We start from the raw sequence: 24,213 nt of genomic DNA on the forward strand, positions 1-24,213 counted from the left end.
TATTCCTCTTGTCTCTGTGACTTGGCACTGGCATGCCCACTACTTCTCCTGTGGCAGCTCCCCGCGGGCACATTCACTATCGTATAAAGCCCCTATAGGACAGACACACACGTCACACACACACAAGCATGTGAACGCACAAACAGACATATATATGCACACACACACACAACCCTCTCAGTCACACACTCTGCGTTTGGGGCAGGTGAGCCCCCCACCATCACCACCATCATAAAGGATCACTCACCCAGAGGACTCAGCTGGGCCTGTGTCTGGTTGGTGGTGCAGGGGGTAAGCGTGTCTGTATGTGTGCCAAGTGTAGAACTAGTCTGTGGGCAAAATAGGGTGAGAAGAGAACTCAACACCAACACACACAGTCTGCCATTAGACTGTTCAGCTCCACCTCTACATTTGTCCCAATCTTTACTTTTTACTGTTCATTAGGCTACATGGGCTAGAATGATGTCCAGCAAAAAAATACATGTTGGTATTTAAGTTATTAGTTTAGTGCTTTTTTTAATCAAACAAACACATTGTACAGCATAAAAACATTGAGCATGACATCCAGACATACCCTCCAGGATAACACACATACACAATCTAATACTACTTCAGCATCGCATAAGCTACAATATAAAATGGGTTCACAAGCACAGTATTACCATACAACATGGGCTATCACCTCCCAGTCCCAGAAATGACATGACAAAGAAAGTGTGTCCGGATTCTCTTAACGTTTTCATATCTACCAGTGAATCTAGCAATCATTTGTTCATAAGATGCCACTTCCAGCATTGATTCTATCCACTGTTTCAGAGTAGGAGTGGCATGGCCTTTCCAATGTAGAAGGATCAATCTAGAAGCTGTAATGATACCAACAGTGATCAGTGAAAATTCCTAATTTAAACCATTAGGTATGTATGTTGTCACCCAAGAGACATATTCTTGGTGAAACTGGGATTGTTAATCCCGACCATTCTCTCAAATGTTTCAGAATATCCTATATGTGCATTCACATATAGCTTGCCATTTCCAGCACAGATTATTGTCGATAAAACCCATTTTATGAAGCCTTGTCGGAGTCCAATAGAACCTATGTAGTATATCGTATTGAGTGACCTTCCCCCTGGCTTCCCTTATGTTCCTCCCTGAGTTAGACAAAATCTTTAACCAGGTATCATCCTAAATTTCACATGATGTCCAGCTACTTTTTAATTGCAAACCAAATGTTTAAGCCATGGAGTTAAGAAAATTACAGACAATACATTACACTTTTGGCCTTAGGTCCTCCTCTCATGACTGAGCATCCATAGCATGCTGTAGGTGTTAATTGTGCACATGATGTCTCATCTGCATTTACTTTGGGAGTCTATAGGATACAGTTTTGGCCTACCCAAATGACGCACCAGTTAATTGCTTATGTAATGTACTCTTGACGATTCAGGTGTGGTCTTTGTCACGGTAAATAACGAGGTTTCTCACGCTTCCCACCTCATCAAAAGGTGCTAATGGCCGTGCTGCCCATAAAATGCTGGACAGGACAACAATGTTTTCAGAAGACAAATAGTATCTCCTGTGGTATAACCAAATAAACCGTGTTACCGTCTGGATAAAATACAGGTAGGTCTAGGCTAGACAACTTTAAGGTTTTTTGCGCACCGTTTTTTTGCTACTGAAATGGGTTTGGTGTCTCAGAATTGTCCGAGGACTATTTTCATGTGGATGCCCCCAGTGCCCCCACAGGAGGAATATGCGGAGCCGGCGTCTTCAACACAGTCTTTGCAACCTAATGTGCCAATGCCACCCAGAAGACTAAACCCCATCCCTGTCCCTCAGGGTCCAAACCTTTCCCTCCCTACACGACGGAGGTCCCAACGGGTTGTAAAACCTAAATTCGGAGAGCGCGCAGGGTCAGTCTCTCATTCCCCCAGCACCCTCCGTTGGACTGGTGTTAGTGAACGAGACTAGGCCTACTGAGAAGACACCCTGGTATCAGCGAAGGAGACGCGAGAAATGGAACAGGACCAGGGTGTGTCCTTCTCCACTCACATATAATATAATATGCCATTTAGCAGACGCTTTTATCCAAAGCCACTTACAGTCATGCGTGCATACATTTTTTTCTTGTGTATGGGTGGTCCCGGGGATCGAACCCACTACCCTGGCGTTACAAGCGCCGTGCTCTACCAGCTGAGCTACAGAGGACCACCATTCACATATGTAAGCAAAAATATAGCATGTATCTTCTCTTTTCTCAGTAGGCTAACATATTTAATTGGGCTACTTCAATAGTTGAACTATATGAGCCTAATATTCAGATCGGGATAGTTGTGTTGAATGTGACGTGGATTTGTCTAACACCTTGCTATCTCTTCCACAGGGTAGACCTACAGCACATTCAAGGCAAGGACAGAGACAGTCCAGCTCACCTGCCGCTGCCGAGGCTCCACAGTCACAGTCAGTGGACACCAATGGACATCAACCTACTTTGAGTAATGACCCAGCTCCAGGCCAACGCTGAGCTGCAGTTCGCCTGGCAAATCCAACACCTTATTCTGTCAGTGGACAACATAACAACAACACCTTGAGCCAACTCCCACTAATCAGGACTGAAATAGAGGAGATATCTCAATTTAAAGCTATTTTAATTTTTGCTTGTTAGCATTATGAATCATATCAAGTATTCCATGAAATCCGATTTTGTGTATTAATGCGATGGATTGTGTGTGTGTGTGTGTGTAGAGGTGGTAAGCTAGCCTGGTAAAACTCTGGACGTAATATGGTATGACATGATTAATCTGTTGTAAAAAGGTTTAATATGGGCTGATGGGACCAGTTTTTCTAATCAGGTTACATGGTTTAAAAAAAAGAAAATCCTGGGAAAAACCCTGGCCTTGTGGAGGATAAAAACCCATTCATATGAATTCTATTTTACAGAAGAACTAGGGGGGTTCTATACACAGCCAGTGGAGGAAGGCTCATAATAATGGCTGAAACCGAGCGAATAGAATCATCAAACACATGGTTTCCATGTGTGTGATACCGTTCAGCTCCAGCCATTACCACAAACCGTTCTCCGCAATTAAGGTGCCATCAACCTCCTGTGACAGACACAGAGAAAGCAACATGATTGGACAATAAAACTCACAGGGCTGAGATAGCTTTATGCAGGTTTGCATCTTGTAGTCCTGCCCTATGCAACTGTAGGCCTAATAAAACATTTACTCACAGTCCATTGGGCCTAATGAATTTATTTCGATTGACTAATTTCCTTATATGAACTGTAACTCAGTAAAATCTTTGAAATTGTTGCGTTTATATTTTTGTTCAGTATAAACCAAATTTGATCCATTCACATTGTCTCACAAACGAATGGGCTATAAATGCACAAGGTTAACGCTACCGCTTTTTTTTTTTTACCCTGGCCAGAGGGACAGCTGCTGTTAGTAGCATACAGTTGATCAGACTGAAACATTCTCTCGTTCCCATCCATAAAGCATGTCCGAACACTAATGCTGCTACATTTATGCATGAGGTTTTGCTTGTGTCTGTCTGGAGTGTGTTATCACGCTTTCTAAATAAATACCGGAGGAAAGTGTAGAGCGTTGTGCCCGGCCCGCGCGAACTGCGATTTCCGTGACTGATTGGTCAAGACACGCTTAGAGCCTGCAGCATCACCTGACGTGAAGGACAGAAATTGTGCACGAGTCGGCAAATCTGTAAAAAATAAAGTACTTTGCCCCTCTTTTTAAAAATGTGCGTCAATAGATTTTATTAAACTAAATCAAAAGTAGTGGCGCTGCCACACCTGATTGAAAGGTCCTGGTGCAAATTCTGCCTTGCCACACGTTTTCCAGCCGCCCTGTGTGTGTGTGAGAGCGAGTGAGAGATAGCGTTTGTGAGAAAGTTGATTCAATGTGCCACCTAGTGGCCATTCTGAATTCTAACACACATGCAAAATACACTGAGTATACAAAACATTAAGAACACCTACTCTTTCCATTTTATAGACTGACCAGGTGAATCCAGGTAAAAGCTATGATCCTTTATTGATGTCAGTTATTAAATCCACTTAAATCAGCGTAGGTGAAGGGGAGGAGACAGGTTAAAGAAGGATTTTTAAGCCTTGAGACAATTCAGACATGGATTGTGTATGTGTGCCATTGAGAGGGTGAATGGGCAAGACAAAAGATTTAAGTGCCTTTAACAGGGTATGGTAGTAAGTGCCAGGCGCACCGGTTTGTGTCAAGAACTGCAACGCTGCTGGGTTTTTCATGCTCAACAGTTTCCCGTGTGTATCAAGAATGGTCCACCACCCAAAGGACATCCACCCAACTTGACACAGCTGTGGGAAGCATTGGAGTCAACATGGGCCAGCATCCCTGTGGAACGCTTTCGACACCTTGTAGAGTCCATGCCCCGACGAATTGAGGCTGTTCTGAGGGCAAAAGGGGTGCAACTCAATATTAGGAGGGTGTTCCTGATGTTTGTTACACTCTGTGTACATGACAAGAGACTCAAGAACATCACTAAAACTTTCTGGTCGCATGATTTCCTTTAATAAATTGAACGGAGAAAACACATATTACAAAATATCATCTTTTACAGTCACATGGTAACATGAAACCCAAAGTCAGATCTCTTCCCAATTTCTCCCTTACCAAAACATAGCAAAGGAAACAAAACCATGGACCATCTTTTTAACATGTAACTTTGTCTTTAAAGTAGAAAATAATCACACAAAAACATATTTGCTGCACAGAGTTAGGCAGGGAGGCAAGAGATAAGACAAGGCTATCAGAGACCGTCAGGGAAAGCTTTGGAGAGGTGTATAGGTGTCCAGTATTTATGGGGTTGGGTGACCGGCTTGCTAGCTGTGACCAGAGGGTCAATGAAAGACCAGTGACTGAGTATAGAGGAGCAGTTCATGAGACAATGTCAGAGTTTGTGTTTTCTGTAAGTGTGTAGCAAAGGGAGTATGAGGGTTAGAGGCACATGTACCTGTTACTAGAGAGATAGCGTTCGAGAATGAACATTTTCATTTCTACATGGGAAAGCTGACTGAGGCTGACATACATAAATTGAGCGAGAGAGACAGCAAGGGGATATAGGACTGAGAACCAAATACCTAATTTTACAGTACCTTTGGCCAAAGAAAGAAACACAAGGTATCCCAATTAATTTTGAGCCATGCCTTCTCTTGTTAATGTGCCTTCCAGAACAGAAGAAAACAACCCAACTCTTCCCTGTGGGAAAATATCATTCAGGGGTCGAAGGTCACAAAGGAGGCACAAGGTCGAAAGTCAGGAGCCAGCAAGCATGATGAGACTGAGTTAGTAGTTAACTCACTCTCAATCCCAGTGTTTTACATCTGTACCCCCATTGTCCCCCAGTTAACCACCTCTACATTTCAGACTGGTTCTTTGTTCCACCGGTGTCATACGTAGCAGACACCAACCCATTCAACTGCAGATGAAGATTAGTGATGACACCAGACTCCAAAACCCACTGATAGCCTTAATCGTTAGAGGGCACTGCAGTAGACATAACAATCATTTGATTTGCAAATTAAACAAAACGAAATCACAGCTGATAACATTCCATGTGTGGAACTCGTTTGGAACCAACTTCTTCAACAAGTCAGGAGGTCCAGGAGGAGGGGCAGTGTTAGTGATTGAAGGGTGTGGAAGTTTGTCCCACCCCCAGTTCTAGAACCCTCACCAAGGCCCAACCCCAGTCTGTCTGTCCGTCCGTCCAGAGTGGGCTTAGTTTGTCCTAAGAGCCAAACCAACACTGCCCGTCTTCACAATAACATCCTCCAAATATCCAGACCCAAAGGCCTGCTCTTTCGTCCAGACTAACAATCTCACAGCCATCTACCTCACATCTTCCAATATACACAACCTGCTCAGGTGAGCTGCTCTTCTGTTCTCACCAAGAGAGACTGGTCTATAGTATCATCATTATCAGTACAGTAGATGTCCCTGGCTCCTGTCCCTGTAGGTCGACCCACTGTAGCCCAGGTCTCTAAACAGGCCTACCCAGGATCAGCGATCAGCGAGCGGTCCTGTGGGCAAAGCGGAGGTCCTGGTCCTTGGGGAACTGTGCTGCTATAGCAGAGGCAGCGGGTTCCATGCCAGTAGGAGGCTCTCTGGCAGGGGAGGGTTTAGGGGAGTCAGTCGTCCAGGCAGGGGGTGGCTGTCCCCGGACAGGGGTGCCCACGGCGGGGGAGTGGTCCCTGCTGCGCTGGGGGGGCCCGGCCTCTGGGTCCTGCTGGGAGATGAGCTGCAGCAGGGCGGCTGCCACCGCTGGGCTGATGTCCTGACCAGGCCCGGGCTGGGGTTCAGAGCTGGGCTGCTGCTGGCCAGGGAGGAAGAGGGCTGAGGGGGGAGGGCCAGGCGGAGAGGGGGGACGTCGCTCGGAGGATGGAGGGACCTGATTTGTCCCGATCTGCTGCTTTCGCTTGGTGATCGCACAGTCTGAGGGGGAGTCAGAGAAAACAAGACAGTCAATCAAAACAGTCAACACAAAGTTACAGTGAGATTTCACCTGGACATTTGTGCCATAATCTATACTACAGATGCATTTGTTTTCAATTCCCTTTAGTGAAATGTCCCAGAGAACCGGGTAAGTGTTTGTGGGTGGGGTCTAGACAACATACAGCTGTATCTCCCACCTTGGCCAGCAGAGGGAGAGCATGTACCGTTCCTAAAGCTGGATCCTCACCATCCAATCAACAACGTAGTTTCAGTATGATAAATGTTTTCAATAGGCTACTGTAGAATTGGGTGAGTAAAAGGTGTAGGTGTCATAGGTTAATAATGCTACTAAATACCACAAGTATGTGACTACGATAAATGTTGATTAACTTAATCTGGAAGTGTGTCACCTATGTTATTTATCCCCTCTTGGTTCATGGTTACTGGTATGTTATGTTATAAAATCATTACGTAGGTGTTTAAAGTGTAACAAAATGTTGACAGACACGTTGAAATGTTGAGAGATGGTGAAATATCAAAAGACCTCATGGTGGCCTAAATAATCAATATAACATTTATTCACACATTATGTGCACAACGAAAGAAAGACTCAGGACATGGGGGGTGTTTATAGTAATAACTTGGACACATATAGTGCTTTTCGAGACAGCCAAAGCGCTTTACATAGTAGAGGGGGATGCTCACCTTAGGGTTTGTTCAACCCTGACAGACACTCAATTCTATTTCAACAACAACACCAATATGGAAAGAAGGGCTCATGGATTATTATGGATTGGAAGGGGTAAAACATGAGGTTTGGGTTTGGGGAGGGGATGACACTACAGGGAGAGAGGTACGTAAAGCTCCACGCAGGCCATAAAGCTAAGAGAGAAAGAGATGCCTTCTCAGTCTGCTGTCATGGCTACCGGGCAACACTGCTGCTACCATTGTTTCCTAGGCAACAGTGTTGTTGCTATAAGTGCCAACAGCAGGGTGACTACAGATAGAGACAGAGGAGAACGCTTTACTAGCGTTGGATGATTGAGGTCTAATGTAAAAGACAACATACAAAAATAAAATTTAAATGGGTAATTTAAATAAAAGTTAAAAGAAAGACATGCAGGTGAAGTCTAAGGTTCAAAACATTTATTTTTGTTTGATAATTTATTAGACTTTCTTCATAAAAATGTTAACATTACAGACTGGTTTTTAATCAATATCTTTTTATGGAAGGAAGAACAATCCAAGAAACCTGCTTTAACAAATTGAAAAATGAGAGAGAAAGAGGAAATGGGAAAAGAAACACGAAGGAAAAGAAAACAGGGTGATAAAGAGGCAGGAGTGAAAGGGTGGAGGGGAGAGTGCAGTGTGAACCATTTTCTTTCTAATGCTGTTACACTACACACCTTCTCATGGTTTACATTCACACCAATGAGAAAAGTCCTTGTGCCCAAAGCCCAGTCCATGTGACCTGGGCCGTCCGAAGCCACTCTCTGGTCAGACATCTTGAGGACTCGCCAACTTCATGTATGGTATGTTTCCACCTATGTGTGACTGAGTGGGTGAAAGTAGCCTTTGAAGTGGGAGATGGGTGAGACAGACAAAAGGTGGGTAGGGGGGTGGAACTGTTGGTGAGAGGAGGTGGGTCTAGACAACATAAAACTAGTCTTCCTGCAAAAATATTTAAAGTAACCGTGGAATCTTTCTTTCGATTTGCCATTTAGTTAATATCTTTCATCTCATCAGCTCGTTTATAAAGGAATTTACAACTGCTTTATGGGAAGCAGAAAAATAATTAATGACAAGATCCGCACCATGACACCCTCCGCCCAGTCTCCTCCCCCTCCCTTTCGTCCACCAGTCCCCTGTGAGATCCCCCTGACCCAGTGCTCTCTGCCCCACCCCTTAGAGACTGAACCCAGACTTGCCCTTGCGGTCAGCAGTGGAGGCGGACGAACCGCGCCTCACCGCCTCCTCTGATTGGACGCCATTGCTCTCGTCGCCTTGCTCCGCCCCCTCGGCCTGCGGCTTGATGAGCTGGCCCAATAGGATGGCAAGGAGGTTGGCCTGGTCGTCCTGGCTGAGGGACGGCTCGCCGTGGTGCGGGGAGGGCTCCTGGGGCTCTGGGGGAGGTTCGGGGGGCTGGGACCTAGCCGGACCCTGGTCCTCTGAGGCCCCCCGGTGGTGGGAGGCCTCGGTCAGGGCAGACAGGGACTGGCTAAGGGTCTCTAGCTGCTGCTGGCTCTCTGGGTTGGAGGAGACATTGAGGAGCTGGGCCATCTGGGGCAAGCTGAGGTCTGTCTGTCTCTGCAGCAGGTTCAACAGTACAGCCAGCTCGGTCTGGTTCAGCTGCTCCGCTGCAGCACCCAGACCTGATGGGAGAGACAATGGTCACACATACTGTAGACAGCAGCCTGCTGAGAGTGTATGGAGACAACGTGTTCACATTATAGACTTACAACAACCTGTTCAGCCACTATTTAACCAAGGAGACATTTGGTAAGGGTATGTTCTTCTATAGTAGTGAACTGTGACTACTGTGTCTGCCTGACCTGCTAGCTCATTGGCTGAGATAGCTGAGGAGGGTGGTCTTCCAGGCGGAGGGGGCGGGGCTCCAGCTGGGCTGGCTTGTGGCCTGCTGTTCTCTCCACTGGAAGCCCCCGAGGGGTCCTTACGGGGCACTTTGGGCACAGGCACATCCTCGGGCAGCCCGCTCTGACGCTGGCGCCGTCGTTTCTTACTCCACAGCTCGTGGCAGTCCTGCCAGTGAGGGAGACTGGAGAAAGAGAGAGAGAGTAAGATACAGAGGCAAAAACGGAGTGGTGAAAGCTCAGTTGGAAGAGCATGGCGCTAGCAACGCCAGGGATGTGGGAAAGAAAGAAAGCAATAAGGGTGTAGGAGTATGGTAGTGGATAGTTCAAGGGTGTTCTCTAGATATATGTATTGGGCCCAGGAAAGGACAGGCCAAAGACAAGGCCCTCACTTGGGCGGGGACATCTTGCTGGGCTCCACGTTACACAGGAAGTCACTATTGAGGGCCTGTTCGGCTGTGCAGCGCCGCGCGGGGTCAAGGGTCAGCATGCGGTCCAGCAGGTCCAGGGCCTGGGCAGGCAGACTGACAGAGAGCGCGAGAGAGAGAGTGAAATTAGAGAGTGAGTGTCAAACAAATAGCATCAACAACTGATGTACTGCCACAACTATCAGATTGATGAAAGGACAAGAAAATCCCACGGATTGTATGTCATGTTACATACAAGGCAAACTCCTCGCGTAGCCGTCGGCGGTACTGTTTCTTGGGCTTCATGGTGTTGAAGTAGGGCAGCTTGATGACGTCAGGCCAGGCAGCGGGACAGGGGCTCCCACACAGACGACTGAGACAGAGGGGGGACAGAGAGGGAGAAAGTTAGAGCTTTGGTAAACATGGCCTGTATCCCAAATGGCACCCTATTCCCTATATAGCGCACTACTTTTGACCAAGGCCCCTAGAGCTCTGGTCAAAAGTAGCGCACTATATAGCAGGGGTATTCAACTACTATTTGAGAAGGTCCAGTCACACATATTTCCTAGGTGGTAAAGGTCCGGATGGGTATTGTCATTTATCGGAGTAGTAACAAACCCCCACCTCGCATCCCATGCGACCCCAAAGGGTTCACACCCCTCTTTTTGGCGGAGAGAACATTCTTTTCACAAGCTAATTTACTGCAATTCTACACATTTCGCCATTTCTTATGTGTGTTCATTTGATACCCGAGTGACTCAACAAAATCTAAAATGGGGGATCCCTGGGGTTCGATGCCCCTTGGCACAATTTGGCCATGATAACTACAAGATGTAGGTAGCTGGTTAGCCTAACTTACCTATCTAGCTAGTTGATCAATTGGACATTTCAGTTAAAAATATATCTTTAAGATCTGTCAGTGAATGACATAAGAGTAAAACTTCTACATTTAGAAATTGCACTCGACAGCAGTAAGTTGAAAGCCCAACTGAGTTCCAAAAACAAAAAAAAGTCAAGACCCGCGGTCCGTATAGACCCCGTTCTGAGTTCTGGACTGCAGTACGCCTGTAGAATATGGCTGCTATATAGGAAATAGGTTGCCATGTCAGACAAGATTTTAATGCTGAGTTGCAGTCTTCCAGGCAGTAGGGGGCAACAGCAGCATACCTGATCAACTCTAACTGCAGCAGCTCCTGATTGGCCTGGAAGATCGGCTTCTTGGTGAACAGTTCTCCCAGAATACACCTGTGCACAAACAGTCAATGGACAATGTTGGCGACTCACATTAAAAAAAAAGGATTCACAAATCTTGAGTTAGGATTTGCTAAGAGTGATAATTCTTTGCCAATCCTTAGGTTCAGAGCTCTGACTACTTCAGTCAAAATGATATGGCAATTTTATAGTGACACCATATGGAACAATAAGGTAAGTGCAATCTGATTTCCTAAATAGAGCATGTTTGATTGGAGAATGTGTGAATGAAATGTTTGTGCACCAATAAACCTCTTAACAAATAGGGAATGAGTGTTCTTGGGCATGTACAGAATCAGTGTCCAGGTGCATGACAGTGTGTGTGTGTGTGTGGGTGTACTAACCCGCAGCTCCAGACGTCGATGGCTGGAGAGTACCTCTCCTCTCCCAGGAGGAGCTCAGGGGGGCGGTACCATAGAGTGATTACTTTATTAGTGTAGGGTCGACTGGAGGGAGCAGGGAAGGGGACATTCAGATATAACACACAGATACAGTACCAGTACCCCTACTATGCCCTCCAGTGCCCAAACACCCACACTTCATCTCTCAACAATGGGCTCTGATGGAGGGAGAACCTCTTAATACAGGACACAGCACCACCTAGTGGGGAATCATTAGAATAGATAGGTGTTTTCATTCAGACTGCCATGGCAACAGAGGACTTTTCTCAATTGGATTTGCTCAACTCCCGCATCCACTCTCCTCCGTCCTCTCTCGTCTTCTTTTGGAAAAAGGTCAAAGGTAATCGAGGAGAGGGAACGTGGACAAAAATGTGCCTCCTCCACTCGCGCATCATCAGGCAAATTAAGTTTACAGGGGTGGATCCCAAAATAAATGTGTAAAGTGATAAACGAATTAAGTTAGTTGTGCAAGACATTTTATAGATAAAAAGATATGTAACATATTGATTGTGTGCATGCTTTTCTCCTCGGACAAAACAAAAGCTGATTCAAAGGGGGTGTGGCAGATATCAAAACTCTTCCGTGAAGGACTCTGGTAGGATACATGACTATCCTAATGAAAAGGTGGCTATCGAGGAATGGAGGACACTGTTCCGGACGCCTACTAACGAATTTACATTTCATCGACCACGTATCGGTTTCTGGGTCACAAAGCAGAGCGGAGAGAGGGTGGAGGACGGGCTTTTGCCCAAATGAGAAAAAGCCAGTGTGAGGGTCACAGTTTAAAAGGATTGAACCAGAGACAGGAAGGACCTCTGACTTAATGTACTTATAAACACATGATGATGTCATCGTTGCGCCAAAGCAACTTGAGAAATCCAAGTCTCACCTTTCCTCTGAGTTGTAGAGGCGGGCCAAACCAAAGTCAGCCAGTTTGATCTGACCACTGCACAAGGAGAGAGGGATAAAGAAATGAGGGGTTAGAGACAGAGAATCAAGCTCAATAACAAGACAACTTATTACATTCTACAGCTGTTAACTTATACAACCCTAACTACTGAAGTGAATAATTCTATCAAAACAGCGAGGCAGAGGAAAGGGCATTTGAATTCCCATGGTAGAATGTTGCACATTGAAAGCACCAATCAAAGGTAAAACCCAATCCTACTATAGCTACAACAATCATTTCAAAACAACTCCCGGTGCTCCCTGTCCTCACTACTAAAACCACACAAACTACTACTGTTGCTATTACCATAACATTCTAGGTTAGTGGGTCCATTTTTTTATACCAGGGACCGGCAAAGCTATCCTTTTCCCTCCTTGGGGAACTGCTTACAGCGAGACGACGTAGATGTACAAAGTAAACAGCAGTAGTTGGTCAACTTCCACAACAACTAAGAGCGTTGAAGCGCGAGGCTGAATTTCATCGCTGTTTTGGTCCCGTAGATACCACGTTGTAGCAGCGTGAAGGGCACCTGTGCACATGAGCAGATACTCTGTGTGACTGTGTGAGAGCAAAGTCTTGCACCACTCTCATCTCATTATCTGCTCGTGGCAACGTCATCTCGCTGAGTCTACCTTTAAATCTAGCACTGTAGAACTGTATACATGAATGGACAGTGAACCATCTCAGCGACCAGCCAGCAACATCTCACGGACCGGCCCATGGACGGAGAAACACTGTTCCCTCCTCCTTGTGAACCTGTTAGTGTTGTCACGATACCGACATTTTACTAACGATACGATACCAGGCCAGTATCACGATACCGAGTAGTATCGCGATACTACAGAAAGAAAAATAATCTGTGGCCTAGCATCTTGTTTGCCCCGTCCCCCGGACGCTTGTTCCCGTTTTCTAAATGTTCTGCACATGTGCTACACAAAAATCTGTCACTGAAATTCACACTTCTACCCAATACAACACACTGAATTTAACTTCACACTGTTCAGTGTATAATAGAATACTGCATAGAATGGCCGATTTGCTCATATTTGCAAAGGCCTACCAGTGCTTTGGCTGGAGGAAGGAATAGCATTATGATCTGCATGTCATTGTAGCACTAAGGGGAAAACACTGCATGAAACCTTTACTCTTCAGTTAACACAGACACTCCCTCCCTTACACACTCTCTCAGTCTCCCTCTCTAATACAGACACACACACCACTCTCTCTCTCTCCCACAAACACACACGCTGCTTCCAACTATTAAAACGTTAGACACCAAACAGAATTTAAGGAGCACCAGAAAGAAATTGATTTTGTGATATAGTTTAGGCTTACATTAGACCTATATGAATCCTACCTTTGAAACACATCTCATGAGTAGCAGACCCTTTTCCTTTCTTCCTGGGCCAATCAAATTTGTCTAAACCTACTGTCAAGTTACCAGGTTGATTGCTAGCTAGGTAACATGACTGAACAACGTTGTTTGTTATCAAACCAATAATTAGCAAACCAGGACTAGTTTAAAACAGCCCGCGACATGATTTGTGAAATTATATAAAATGCACACGAATCCCGACAGAAAAAAAAAAAATGCATCTCCGGTTATATGGGTCATATTTTCTTTTTGCAGTTTAGGCTAGAGACAAGCCATTTTCTTTGCTGTAAAGCTGCAAGCGTGCCTGTCGTGAAGCAGTGCTGCATTTCCCCTCTCTGACACTCAGAGGCTGTATGACAGTGAACTTGCAAAGTCTACTCAGACTGGCCTGTGCTCTTGGTTATAACAGGCAATAAAATGACACATTGTATTAACATTGCTCACTCTGCGCACTGCTCCAATGTAACAAATGTACACATCTAACAACAGAAGACTCATCGGGGTCTGCATCCCCGCTCGCCATCACGGCTAAATTATATCTTTTTTTAACGAACGGAGGAATAGATGCGCATGAAGAGCGGACAGAGAGAAGCAGGTGAGTGAGGGATGGTAGGGGATGCAGCTGGCCGATTACAGCTGCCACACGTGGTATGCGCATGAAAGTGAAGTGGACACTATTGGACCTGCGCATACAAGAGACTAGTGGCTGTTGCTTAAATTCAACTGAAATTATAAACCAAACTGACTTTATAAACATTTTATAACAGGCGCCAGCAGGTTCTTTAGATCGGTTGGGCTTAAAAATTCAATAGTATCATGCGAAATGGTCCTACAGTATTTTACAATGTTGGTATCATGACATTTTGGTACCGTGATATTACCGTGGTACCGATCCACCGTGCAACACTAGTACCTGTTGTTAAGCAGTATGTTGGAGCACTTGATGTCTCTGTGCAGGAAGTTCTTCTTGTGGCAGTAATCCAGTCCCTCCATCAGCTGTCTCATGAAGCTCCTCACGTGTTCCTGGGAGAACTGACACAGCCCTGACTCCAGCAGACCCATCAGGTCATGGTCCATGTATTCAAACACCAGGTAGAAGGCACCTGACGGGACAGGGAGGGGTTAGGAGGATGCGCATTCACACGCATACAGGCAGACATGGCTGGCTCATGCACCAAGATCAAACCCCACACACAGTCCCCCCTTCCACACACCTTTGTCCTTCTTGAAGTCCAGTGCATCCTGTTTGTCTGTGACTATCTCCTTCATGTTGACCACGCTGCGGTGGTTTAGCTGGCGGAGGATCTTGATCTCTCTGATGGCCGTGATGGGGAAGCCCTCCTTCTCATTGTCCAGACGCACCTTCTTCAGAGCCACCAGCTCACCTGGAGGACGGGAGAACAAGATGAACATTACAGATCACTTCATTGTCCAATGTAGGGGATGGATGAAAACATATCTGTTGATTGTCCTGTTTAAAAGTTTAATAAATGTGCTATATAAAATACGTGTCCAATGTACACGGATGCCCAATGGAAATGTGTCTTCTGCTTTATTCCAATTCCTCCAACAGACACACATAGAGAGGCAGGAGAGGTTGGAGAAAAAGCCTCTGATTTGTGCCTCTCTCAAGAACAACGAAACACAGGTATGTCAGTGAAAGGACACACGGGGCTCTCACCGGTGTCTTTGTCCTTGGCCTTGTACACCTGGCCGTAGGTGCCCTCTCCGATAATGCCGATGATGTCAAACTTGTCCACGCAGCGTTTGCCCCAGTCGCTCTGTGTCTGTTTGCGTTCGCCATAGCGTGGACAGCAAAACCTAGAGAGGAGAGCAGAGGAGACTTGCTATTAGGAAACGTTTTACCTCAGTGAATACGCCCTTGATGATAACTTTGTACTATCTTATGCTTATTTTTTCTTTTTGTTGAAAGAAAATAGGCTGCGGTGGGAGAGGAGGGCTGTGGAAAAGACAATTAGAGTTCAGTGGTTTGGGGGGATTGATAAGAAGGAGAAGGTTAGGTTGAGCAGATAGGAACTCACTTTGGTCTCTTCTTGAGGGCGGACTGGGGTGGAGGTGGAGCTCTGTGGACGGGGGACTGAGGGGGCGAGGGGTCTCCTCCGGCCAGCGTGGGGGGCAGCGGGAGGTCGATCAGAGACGGCCGACTCCGCATCTCCTTCTCCTTCCTGGAAGACCTCTGAGGAGGAGTGGACTTCTTCGGACTGATGGAGGGAGAGAGGGAGATAGGGGGAGAGAGAGATTGAAGGTAGAGAAGGAAGGAGAGAAACAATTTCATTACTCCAGCGCATCGTTGTTTTTCTAGTGAGTTTGAATTTTATGTTCCTTATGTCTGTAGTACAAATGTATCCCCAAATACCATGACAAAGGGATGTGGGGCCCATGAACTACAGTTTCACTGTGGCAGCCATTTTGGCCAGTGCAGTCCATTGTAGAGGAAGCACTGAATTTGACAAGGCTGCAAGGAGTTAGTGATTCTTTTTAAGTCCCGAGTAGGCCTGTTTTGACTACTTGACATACTCACGGTCTAATGGTAGCTAAAGCATAGGCATACAGAGCAGTCAGGGAATCTGTTCAGAATTCCAGTACTGTACTGCAGGCAGGTGTGTGACTGACTGTTGGGTGAAACCTGAGCCTACAGTATAGGCCTAATAACTGTTGTGATGATGACTACCCGCTTGCCAAGCAACAGGACTGGGGAGCGGAGAGTTGTGTGTGTGTGTGTGTGTGTGTGTGTATGTGCGTTCCATGGCTCACCTGTCCTGGCAGTCTCCCATTAGCATGGGTGGTAAAGGTAGGGGGGGCAGAGTGGAGGTCTTGTGGATGGGTGTCAGGCGGGCAGGGCTGCGTGTGGGCATGGGGGCAGGAGATTTGGACTGGGGGGACGACAAGGAGGAGGAGGAGAGGGCTGTGGAGGGTGGGAGGCTGGCCTCTGTCTGGCCCTGGGGTGTAGGTGGCTGAAGTTGGGTGACAGGGGTGGAGGGCAGAGGAGGTGGGGGCAGTGGGGTCGTCTGACCGGGGGGCAGAGGGGGTGCAGGAGATGAGAAGGTGGAGGGTGGAGATGCAGAGCCGTGTTCTTCCCCAACAGTGTCCTGTGGCTGGGGTGCACTGGGTGGAGGCTGGAGGTCCGCGGCTTGGACAGAGTCTCTCTCAGGTGCTCTCTCGGGCTCAGCTTTAGGGGGGCGTGAAGTGGACCCCTTGGTCTTGCGTGAGGAAGGTGGAGGGGAGGGGGGGCGAGCTGCAGCCACCGCAGCCTGGCGCTCCTTCTTCCTCCGGCTAAGCTCCGCCCCCAGGCTGGAGTTGAGTGGCAGGCGGGAGGAGGGTGGGGAGCGGCTGGTGGGCCGGCTGCTGTGAGACCCGCCACCCCCAGCCCCCCCGGCAGAGGACGAATGCTTCTTGTTGCGAGAGCGAGAGGAGGAGCGACGGGAAGAGGAGAAAGGTGGCGAACGACTCCGGGAGCGAACTGAGCGCCTGGAGAGAGAGACGAGATGTTAGGAAAACAATAATTTCTTGTTGGCTGCAAGTTCTCTCTTTCTAAGTTGGGAGGGGGCACCAAGAAAGAGGAACTAGAAGAAGGGAGGAGGCCATTTGACATTACATTACTGGGGCCTTGTGCACTTGTGTATTAAGAAATGTGTTAATAAAAACAACAAATGGCAAGTCATGGCAAATGATATCTTCCAAACATTTGTTATGTTTATATAATGAGATAAGACATGTGGCAAGCTCACTTCACAGCTAGCTTGACATTTCACCAATGGTTCTATCAAATTGGATCATTTTCTATAGCTCAACTGGTTCGTAAGTTGTCAACTGGCGGTCACGTGTGTTGGCGAGGCAGGACCCTGGTTCAAGCCCAGTTAGAGGCAAGTTCAGAGAGGGAGCGCTATTTGCTAAGATAGCACACTGACGCCGTTTACACATAAAAGGAGTTATGTCTTCTTCCATATGTGCTACACCTCCCATTCCCTTAGTCAGCATTCAAACATAAAATTAGGTCAGTCAGGAGGACAACCTTTGGCTACTTTAAATTCAGACTAAAGCACTGTGTACAAACTTCCTCCATAAGTTCCCTGTCTCAACATTCCTCTGGCATTAAGCCAAATAGCTTTGGGACATACATTCAAACAGCTCATCACCACACATACTTTGATAACAATCAAGTAACCCTTATTCAAATGTGGGAGATGAAAAGTATGATGATTCTGAACGTACTTAATGGGATACTTCGGGAGTCAGATAAACTCATCTATACCATTTTTTTGTCTGTGTCCAGTACGAAGGAAGTTAGAGGTAGTTTCACGAGCCAATGCTAACGGTAACGCTAGTTAGCAATTGTGATAGCGCTAGTTGGCAACTTCCTTCAAAGTGCATGCAGACAAGAAAATGGTATCCACAAGTTCATCTGACTCTGGGGAAGTAGATAAATGGCTTCATTGCCAAAATCCCAAAGTATCCCTTTAATTGTGGAGACAACATTCAGATTCAATCATTTGTATGAGGGGTTAGGAAAACAATTAAACTAGTAGCAAGTTAATATGTCCCTGAGCATGAAAATGTATAAAAGACTACAAACTAAATCTAAAATGTGATTATTATGAGTTAAGAACTGGGACATTGAAGTTAATTAGCTAGACTAAACAAATAGCCTACAGTTAGCTACAGGCTTGACTACACCAACATGATTCACCAGCAGCAGAGTCTACTGGCAGCAGAGTCTACTGTCAGCAGAGAACCTTTTAATGATCACGACTGAGGGCCTAGTTTTATCTTACAGCTACGCCCCCTCCCACCAACAGAAGCTCAAGGTCCACTCTCTGATGAGACACAAAATCAAAATGGCTGAATGTCAACAGCCTAGCCCAAGGCTCTCCAACCCTGTTCCTGGAGAGCTACTGTCCTGTAGGTTTTCACTCCAACCCTAATCTAGTGTACCTGATTCTAATAATTAGCTGGTTGGTAAGCTGAATCAGGTTAGTTAGAACTGGGGTTTGAGCGGAAACTTACAGGAGGGTAGCTCTCCAGGAACAGGGTTGAGAGACATGGCCTAGCCAGTCACCCCGCTCCCTGGCTAGTGTAGTCTACCCCCCAACCCATGCCCTCTCCTGCTCCAAAGACCACCACAGCTCCTCATAGGGTTTCCCTAGCCTGGAGCACACAGGCCTTGCATGTCTGTCTGAGCCCCATGTGATGCCTGTCCTCACTTACATAGGTTTCCCTTCCCCCTCTACACCACATGGCAAGAGGCAACAACTCCCTGGCAGAAACAGCCCTGCATGTCACACAGACACATCTGAACATAGAATCAATGTCTCTTCCCTGACTATAGTTTTAAGTAGCCCATGCAGGACATTGCAACCTGGCCTAGCCATTCCCGTTCCAACACCCTGAGGCTAGGAGCACAGGAGAGGAAGCTGCAGGTACCGTCTGTTCCCATGGCTCAATCCCCAGCTGTCTAAAGCACTGTCTCGACCACTTACGATTTAAAGGTGCAATATGCAGAAATCTCTCCGCCATTTCCTGGTTGCAAAAATTCTAATAGTTTGCCTAATTTCAGTTTGTGACAAAACAAGCAATGCATCATTGTACCAACTAAACTCGCTGTGAAATATTGTCTAAAACCCAAAATATTGTATTTTCAGCTGTTTGAAGCTGGTGTACAAAACCGAAAGTAAAAGATGCAAAAAGGAAACATAAGCACGGGAAGCAAAGAAACAGCACACATAGAACAGATCTACTGCTTCTTAGACTTGCTTTCAATAAGAATGGCAGATCTATAACTCACATTTCTATGTGAATTTGGTCAGGTCGCCCAAAAAGTTACATATTGCATCTTTGACAAACACACAGTACAAGCACTTCCTTAGCACACAGACAAATGGGGGTAGAAAACAAACAAACAAACTGTAGAAACAGTCAAAGTGGACACAGTGTCTCCTCCAGTGGCCTGGCCCGGTTCCAGTAATGAGAACATCAACAGTAACAACACCAGTTCATTATCACGTTTGGGGCCTTACTGGGCCTTAGTAGAAAGGCACTTTGAGCATTTGTGAGAATCAATGTGTGTGTTAGGCAGCACTGGGGAATATGTCTCTGTGTGTGGAGGTGCATGCCATGCATACAGTGAGTGAATAACTGAGTGAGATTGGGTGGCTAGTAGTAGTACATAGCTACATGATAGTATTAGGCTTTGTCTCAAATGACACCATATTCCCTTTGTAGTCCACTACTTTTGACCAGGGTCTCATGGGGCCTGGTCAAAAGTAGTGCTGTATAAAGGGAATAGAGTGTGATTTGGTACGTATTACACAACTAGCATAAATGTGAACGTGTATATGAGGCAGGCTGAACGGAAGGTGCCTGGGCCAGGCCAGAATACTCACCGGGACATAGGGCTAGCACTGGAGGACCTGCGGTTACCATAGGGACTGATGGAGCGTCTCCTGGAGTAGGGGCTGTCGTCTCTCTCATAGCTAGAAGACCTCTGCCTGCTGGCGTAGGGGCTGTCTGACCTCTGCCTGCTCCGCCTGGACATCTCCCTGTAGGGGCTGGGGCTCTGTGGGGCCGGCCTGCGTTTCTGGTGGTGGTAGCTGTCCACCTCCTGGCTGTAACCACCGACCATGGGGCTTCCATTACCCCCTCTCCTGGGGGGGCTGGGGGACTGTGTTGGGGCTGGGGCCTTCCGGCGAGGGCTCCCCCTGCTCGAGGAAGGCTGCCCCTTGCCCTTAGGGCTGGACTTGTGGCTCTTTGAGGACTTCCGTTGGCTCCTCTCCGTCCGGACCTTCTGAGAGGCAGAGGTGCTCTGGCTGGCGGTTGCGTCCCCCCGACCCTCGCGCCCCTCTCGCTTCTGCTGCTTATCCTTGCGAGACTTCCCGGAGCGACCACCCTCCTTGCTGCGAGATGACGAGGAGGAGGAGGTGGTGCTTCCCACACTGGCCGCAGTTTGGGCCTGGGAGAAGAGGGGCAACTCTCCACGCTTTGGCCCCAAGTCAGCCTCCAGCTGACCCTGACGTCGTGACCCAGAGGACAGGGATGCTACAGAGGACAGGGAGGCCACCTTCTCCTTGACTTTTCCAGAGCTCCCTCTCTCACGGTCTTTGCTGCTTTTTTTCTTAGTACTCTGACCCCCTTCACCAGAGTCTCTAACTTTGTTGGGATCCTTCGACTTTTTGCGAGAGTGTCGGTGCTTGTGTTCCCGACCATCTCTACCAACAGCCCCGCCCCCATCCCCTTTACTATAATCTGGGACAGGTTCTAAGCGATCCCCAGCAGACCTTGCAGTAGGTGCGTCCGAAAAAGTATCCGAATCGGAACTTATGTCGTCATATTCTACCAGCGGCTTCACGGCGCTAACGGAAGGAGGCGCTGTGGAGCTGAGGGCAGAAAAACCAGGGCCCTGAGCCACCTCGGACTCACGTCCATGTTTGGCTGATTTATGCCGTTTGCGCTTGGAAGAAGATGGCACTGACGACTTTGACTGGAGGTTACCGTCCTTGCTAGTCATGTTGCCCGCAGAGGTATGAGGCAGGACCAGGGGCTGGTGTAGCCCGCTGTTGCCGCTCGTTGTTTGGGGCGGCAGGGCAATGCTACTGTTGGATTCCGGCTTCCTCTTGGTCCCATGGTGTCTATCCGACCCAGGCATTCCTCACGTCAGCCGCGGAACCTCTCCCGAGCGTGGGCCTCTGTAGCCGAGACAATACATTAACGGGAGAGTAGTACTCTGAAATCCGGTAAAATGAGATCCAGTGTTCTAAGCAAGCCGACAAAACAGAAAATAGTCTGCCCAGGTTTAGTCCTCAAGCATTATCCGAGTTCATTCCAAGCCGTTCGGCAGCATGGTTTGTCAAAGCAGAAAAATAAAGGTTGTTAGTGCCAAAAAACGCCACTAAAATGAAGGCCTGTGCATTTAGCTAGTTAGAGAAACTGGCTGAAAAGGCCCAAACAATAAATCGGAGCATTGTGCGCTCTTCTCCGTTTCTATTTGGCTAGCTAGCTCTGTGTAGCTAGCATGCTGTTTGGTAAAAAACGAAAGAAAAAAATAAGTCCCTTTTCTTTTAGCTTCCCTTGTCCGGTGCCAATCTTAGTTTAGGTGTTATTATTCCTTAGATTTACGGTTTTGGAGTTCAATAAACAAACAGATAGCCGTCATTAACAGCCGATGTTGTTTCTCGAACAAAATGAAAACTTGACCCGGTTGGTACTGTTTACATGGTCCCTTTTAATATAATTGTATCTCTTGTTAATTTGATATTGATCAGAAATTATAGTATTTTAATGTGCAGTAGATGTTCCAGTTTATTTTTAATTGCTCTGGGAATCAACCAGGCCTATCTTTAGGGCGATGATAGTGGATTTAATAACATCCACAGCCCTGTCAAGAGACGACAACCGCCATTGTGGCTCCTGTTGTAAATTCTGCAACTGCGCTCTTATCGTTATCGCCCTATGACTAGAACCGGAAGTCTCGACGGCTGTCATTCTTCATGGTAGCTCAGCAACAGCCTATCCGAAAGCACTATTCAGGGAGCTGCACCGCCTTCTGCCCTTGGCGCGCCGCAGCTTTTCACCTGTAGAGGGCCTGTTAAATATACGTTTCCTTCCAAGAAAGTCAACGTTATTGTTTTCCAACTACATTACCTAGCTTGTAATTAATTTAAACAACTTCAGAAGTTGACAAAAAAATACTGAACACAAAAACGATACGGGTAGAGTAATGTGTCTTTATTGAGAAATAAACAGAAAGTGGCCATAGCCCTGTGCAGCCGTCCAAAGAGAAACAGCTAGTTATGATGTGTAAGTACAGATACTGAGACCTCTCTGTCGTAAAACATAGCAAACTGACACTGACCGACTTAATACCAATTTATTTGTATTAACCACACAAATGGCAACCAGAGACCAACTATTGCTTCCATGAGGTATCTGCACATTCAATAATAATTTTGCTCCATAATAAATCAGTGCAGTGCTCAACAGTAGACAGTTAGCCAGTTTCTAGTAGTAATGCCAATGTTAAATGAATACTAACTCTTTTATCTTCATCACTAATGTTATCGTAGACCGGTCTCCACCATCAGAGACTTGTGTCACGAAAAACTATCAATAATTGTATGTTGAACCAAATAGTAAATTAACTAACAGATACCTCAATTTCCAACCTGGACTCAAGGGTAGACTTAACATAGTAAACGAAAATCCGGGACATTCAAATGAGTATGATATGTTACATTTGGTATAATAATAATAATATGCCATTTAGCAGACGCTTTTATCCAAAGCGACTTACAGTCATGTGTGCATACATTTTTACGTATGGGTGGTCCCGGGGATCGAACCCACTACCCTGGCGTTACAAGCGCCATGCTCTACCAATTGAGCTACAGACATGTATTCATTTGTGGATGTCCATCATCCATTTCGTATGATATGTTACGAATTACAATTCATATGATGTGTTACGCTTGAGAATATATACAATATGTTACGAATTTGTAATACGTATGATATGTTACGAATTCCAATTTGTTGTGGCTAACATTAGCTAGGGGGCTAACGTTAGCTAAGCTAGGGGTTAAGATTAAGGTTAGGATTTAGGTTAACAGTTTAGGGGAAGGGTTAGCTAACATGCTAAGTAGTTTCAAAGTAGTTAAAATGTAGTAAGTAGTTGCAAAGTTGCTAATTAGCTAAAATGCTAAAGTTGTCCGTGATGAGATTCGAACATGCAACCTTTGGGTTCTAGACCTTTGCGTTAGCTAACATGCTAAGTAGTTGCAAAGTAGCTAAAAAGTAGTAAGTAGTTGCTAAAGTTGTCCGTGATGAGATTTGAACACACAACCTTTGGGTTGCTAGACGTTCATGTCATATCCACCCCAACCAACCTCCTTTCATTTTGACCTTCTCTAACGTACCAAACGGATTTTAGTTTACTATGTTACGCCTAGTCTATGAGACCAGCCTGCCATTTCTCGACCAACCACGCTTGTCCATTGCTGCGTTCAAAACCACTGGGAACTCGGAAAAATACGAAGTAAAATCATGACGTTTGTTTTCTTCAGGTCGGAAATCGGAGCTCTAGAAAGATGCCCGAGTTCCCGAGTTGGAATTCCGAGTGGATGATCGTTCAAATCGATTAATCCCAGTTGGAGCTAGTTTTTTTCCGAGTTCCCAGTTGTTTTGAACGCTCGGAAGTCGGAGATTTCCGAGTTCCCAGTTGTTTTGAACGCGGCACATGTCCCGGATAGATGACGTATTAGCAGCTGGATGTATTTGCATGCGACGTGAGCAATTATGGCAAAAGTATATTACCTCCGTTATAAGGACATTATGTGTATTTATTTTGTCTTTATACTGTGTATGTCGACAATAGGAGTCCAGAAAGAACCACAACTTGATTTAAAGTGCAATGGCTCAGCATGGTTTTCTGCTCCCTGTTTACAAGCACCTTTTCCCGCTATAATGACGTCCGATGACAAGTCACGTATACGTGTCTTGATTGGTTTCTTGAGAGCTGGAAGGGGAGTCCAAAGCGGAAGTGCGCTTTCCCCAAACAGCAACAACAAAGTTACAATGTATCCATTCGATCACCAAATTGACAAATTGTGTTTGGTCAATGTCACTAAGTATCAGTGGCTATTGAAGTTATGGACACCACAGTACATTATTTTTTTTATAAAGCTATGCCTACATTATTATGACCATTTATGTGTATACACACAAAGTAGGTCTATGCACAAGGCGATGAT

General features: G+C 46.3%; 1 protein-coding gene across 1 annotated transcript; it reads right to left on the reverse strand.

The window, feature by feature from the left end:
* Positions 1-4,536: 4,536 nt before the first annotated feature.
* LOC311104542 (uncharacterized protein) lies at positions 4,537-21,198 on the reverse strand. Its single transcript, XM_084146407.1, has 14 exons — positions 19,855-21,198; positions 16,229-16,942; positions 15,496-15,675; positions 15,135-15,274; positions 14,668-14,838; positions 14,367-14,556; positions 12,019-12,075; positions 11,073-11,174; positions 10,645-10,722; positions 9,734-9,850; positions 9,463-9,594; positions 9,032-9,255; positions 8,408-8,851; positions 4,537-6,479 (listed from the first exon to the last, which is right to left on the reverse strand). Exons 1-14 carry the CDS (start codon positions 21,111-21,113, stop codon positions 6,055-6,057), a joined length of 4,233 nt encoding a protein of 1,410 aa, XP_084002533.1. The 5' UTR covers positions 21,114-21,198; the 3' UTR covers positions 4,537-6,054.
* Between the last annotated feature and the right edge of the window lie 3,015 nt (positions 21,199-24,213).

Source organism: Coregonus lavaretus, assembly GCF_964263955.1.
Source record: "Coregonus lavaretus genome assembly, chromosome: 28".
Lineage (NCBI taxonomy): Eukaryota > Metazoa > Chordata > Actinopteri > Salmoniformes > Salmonidae > Coregonus > Coregonus lavaretus.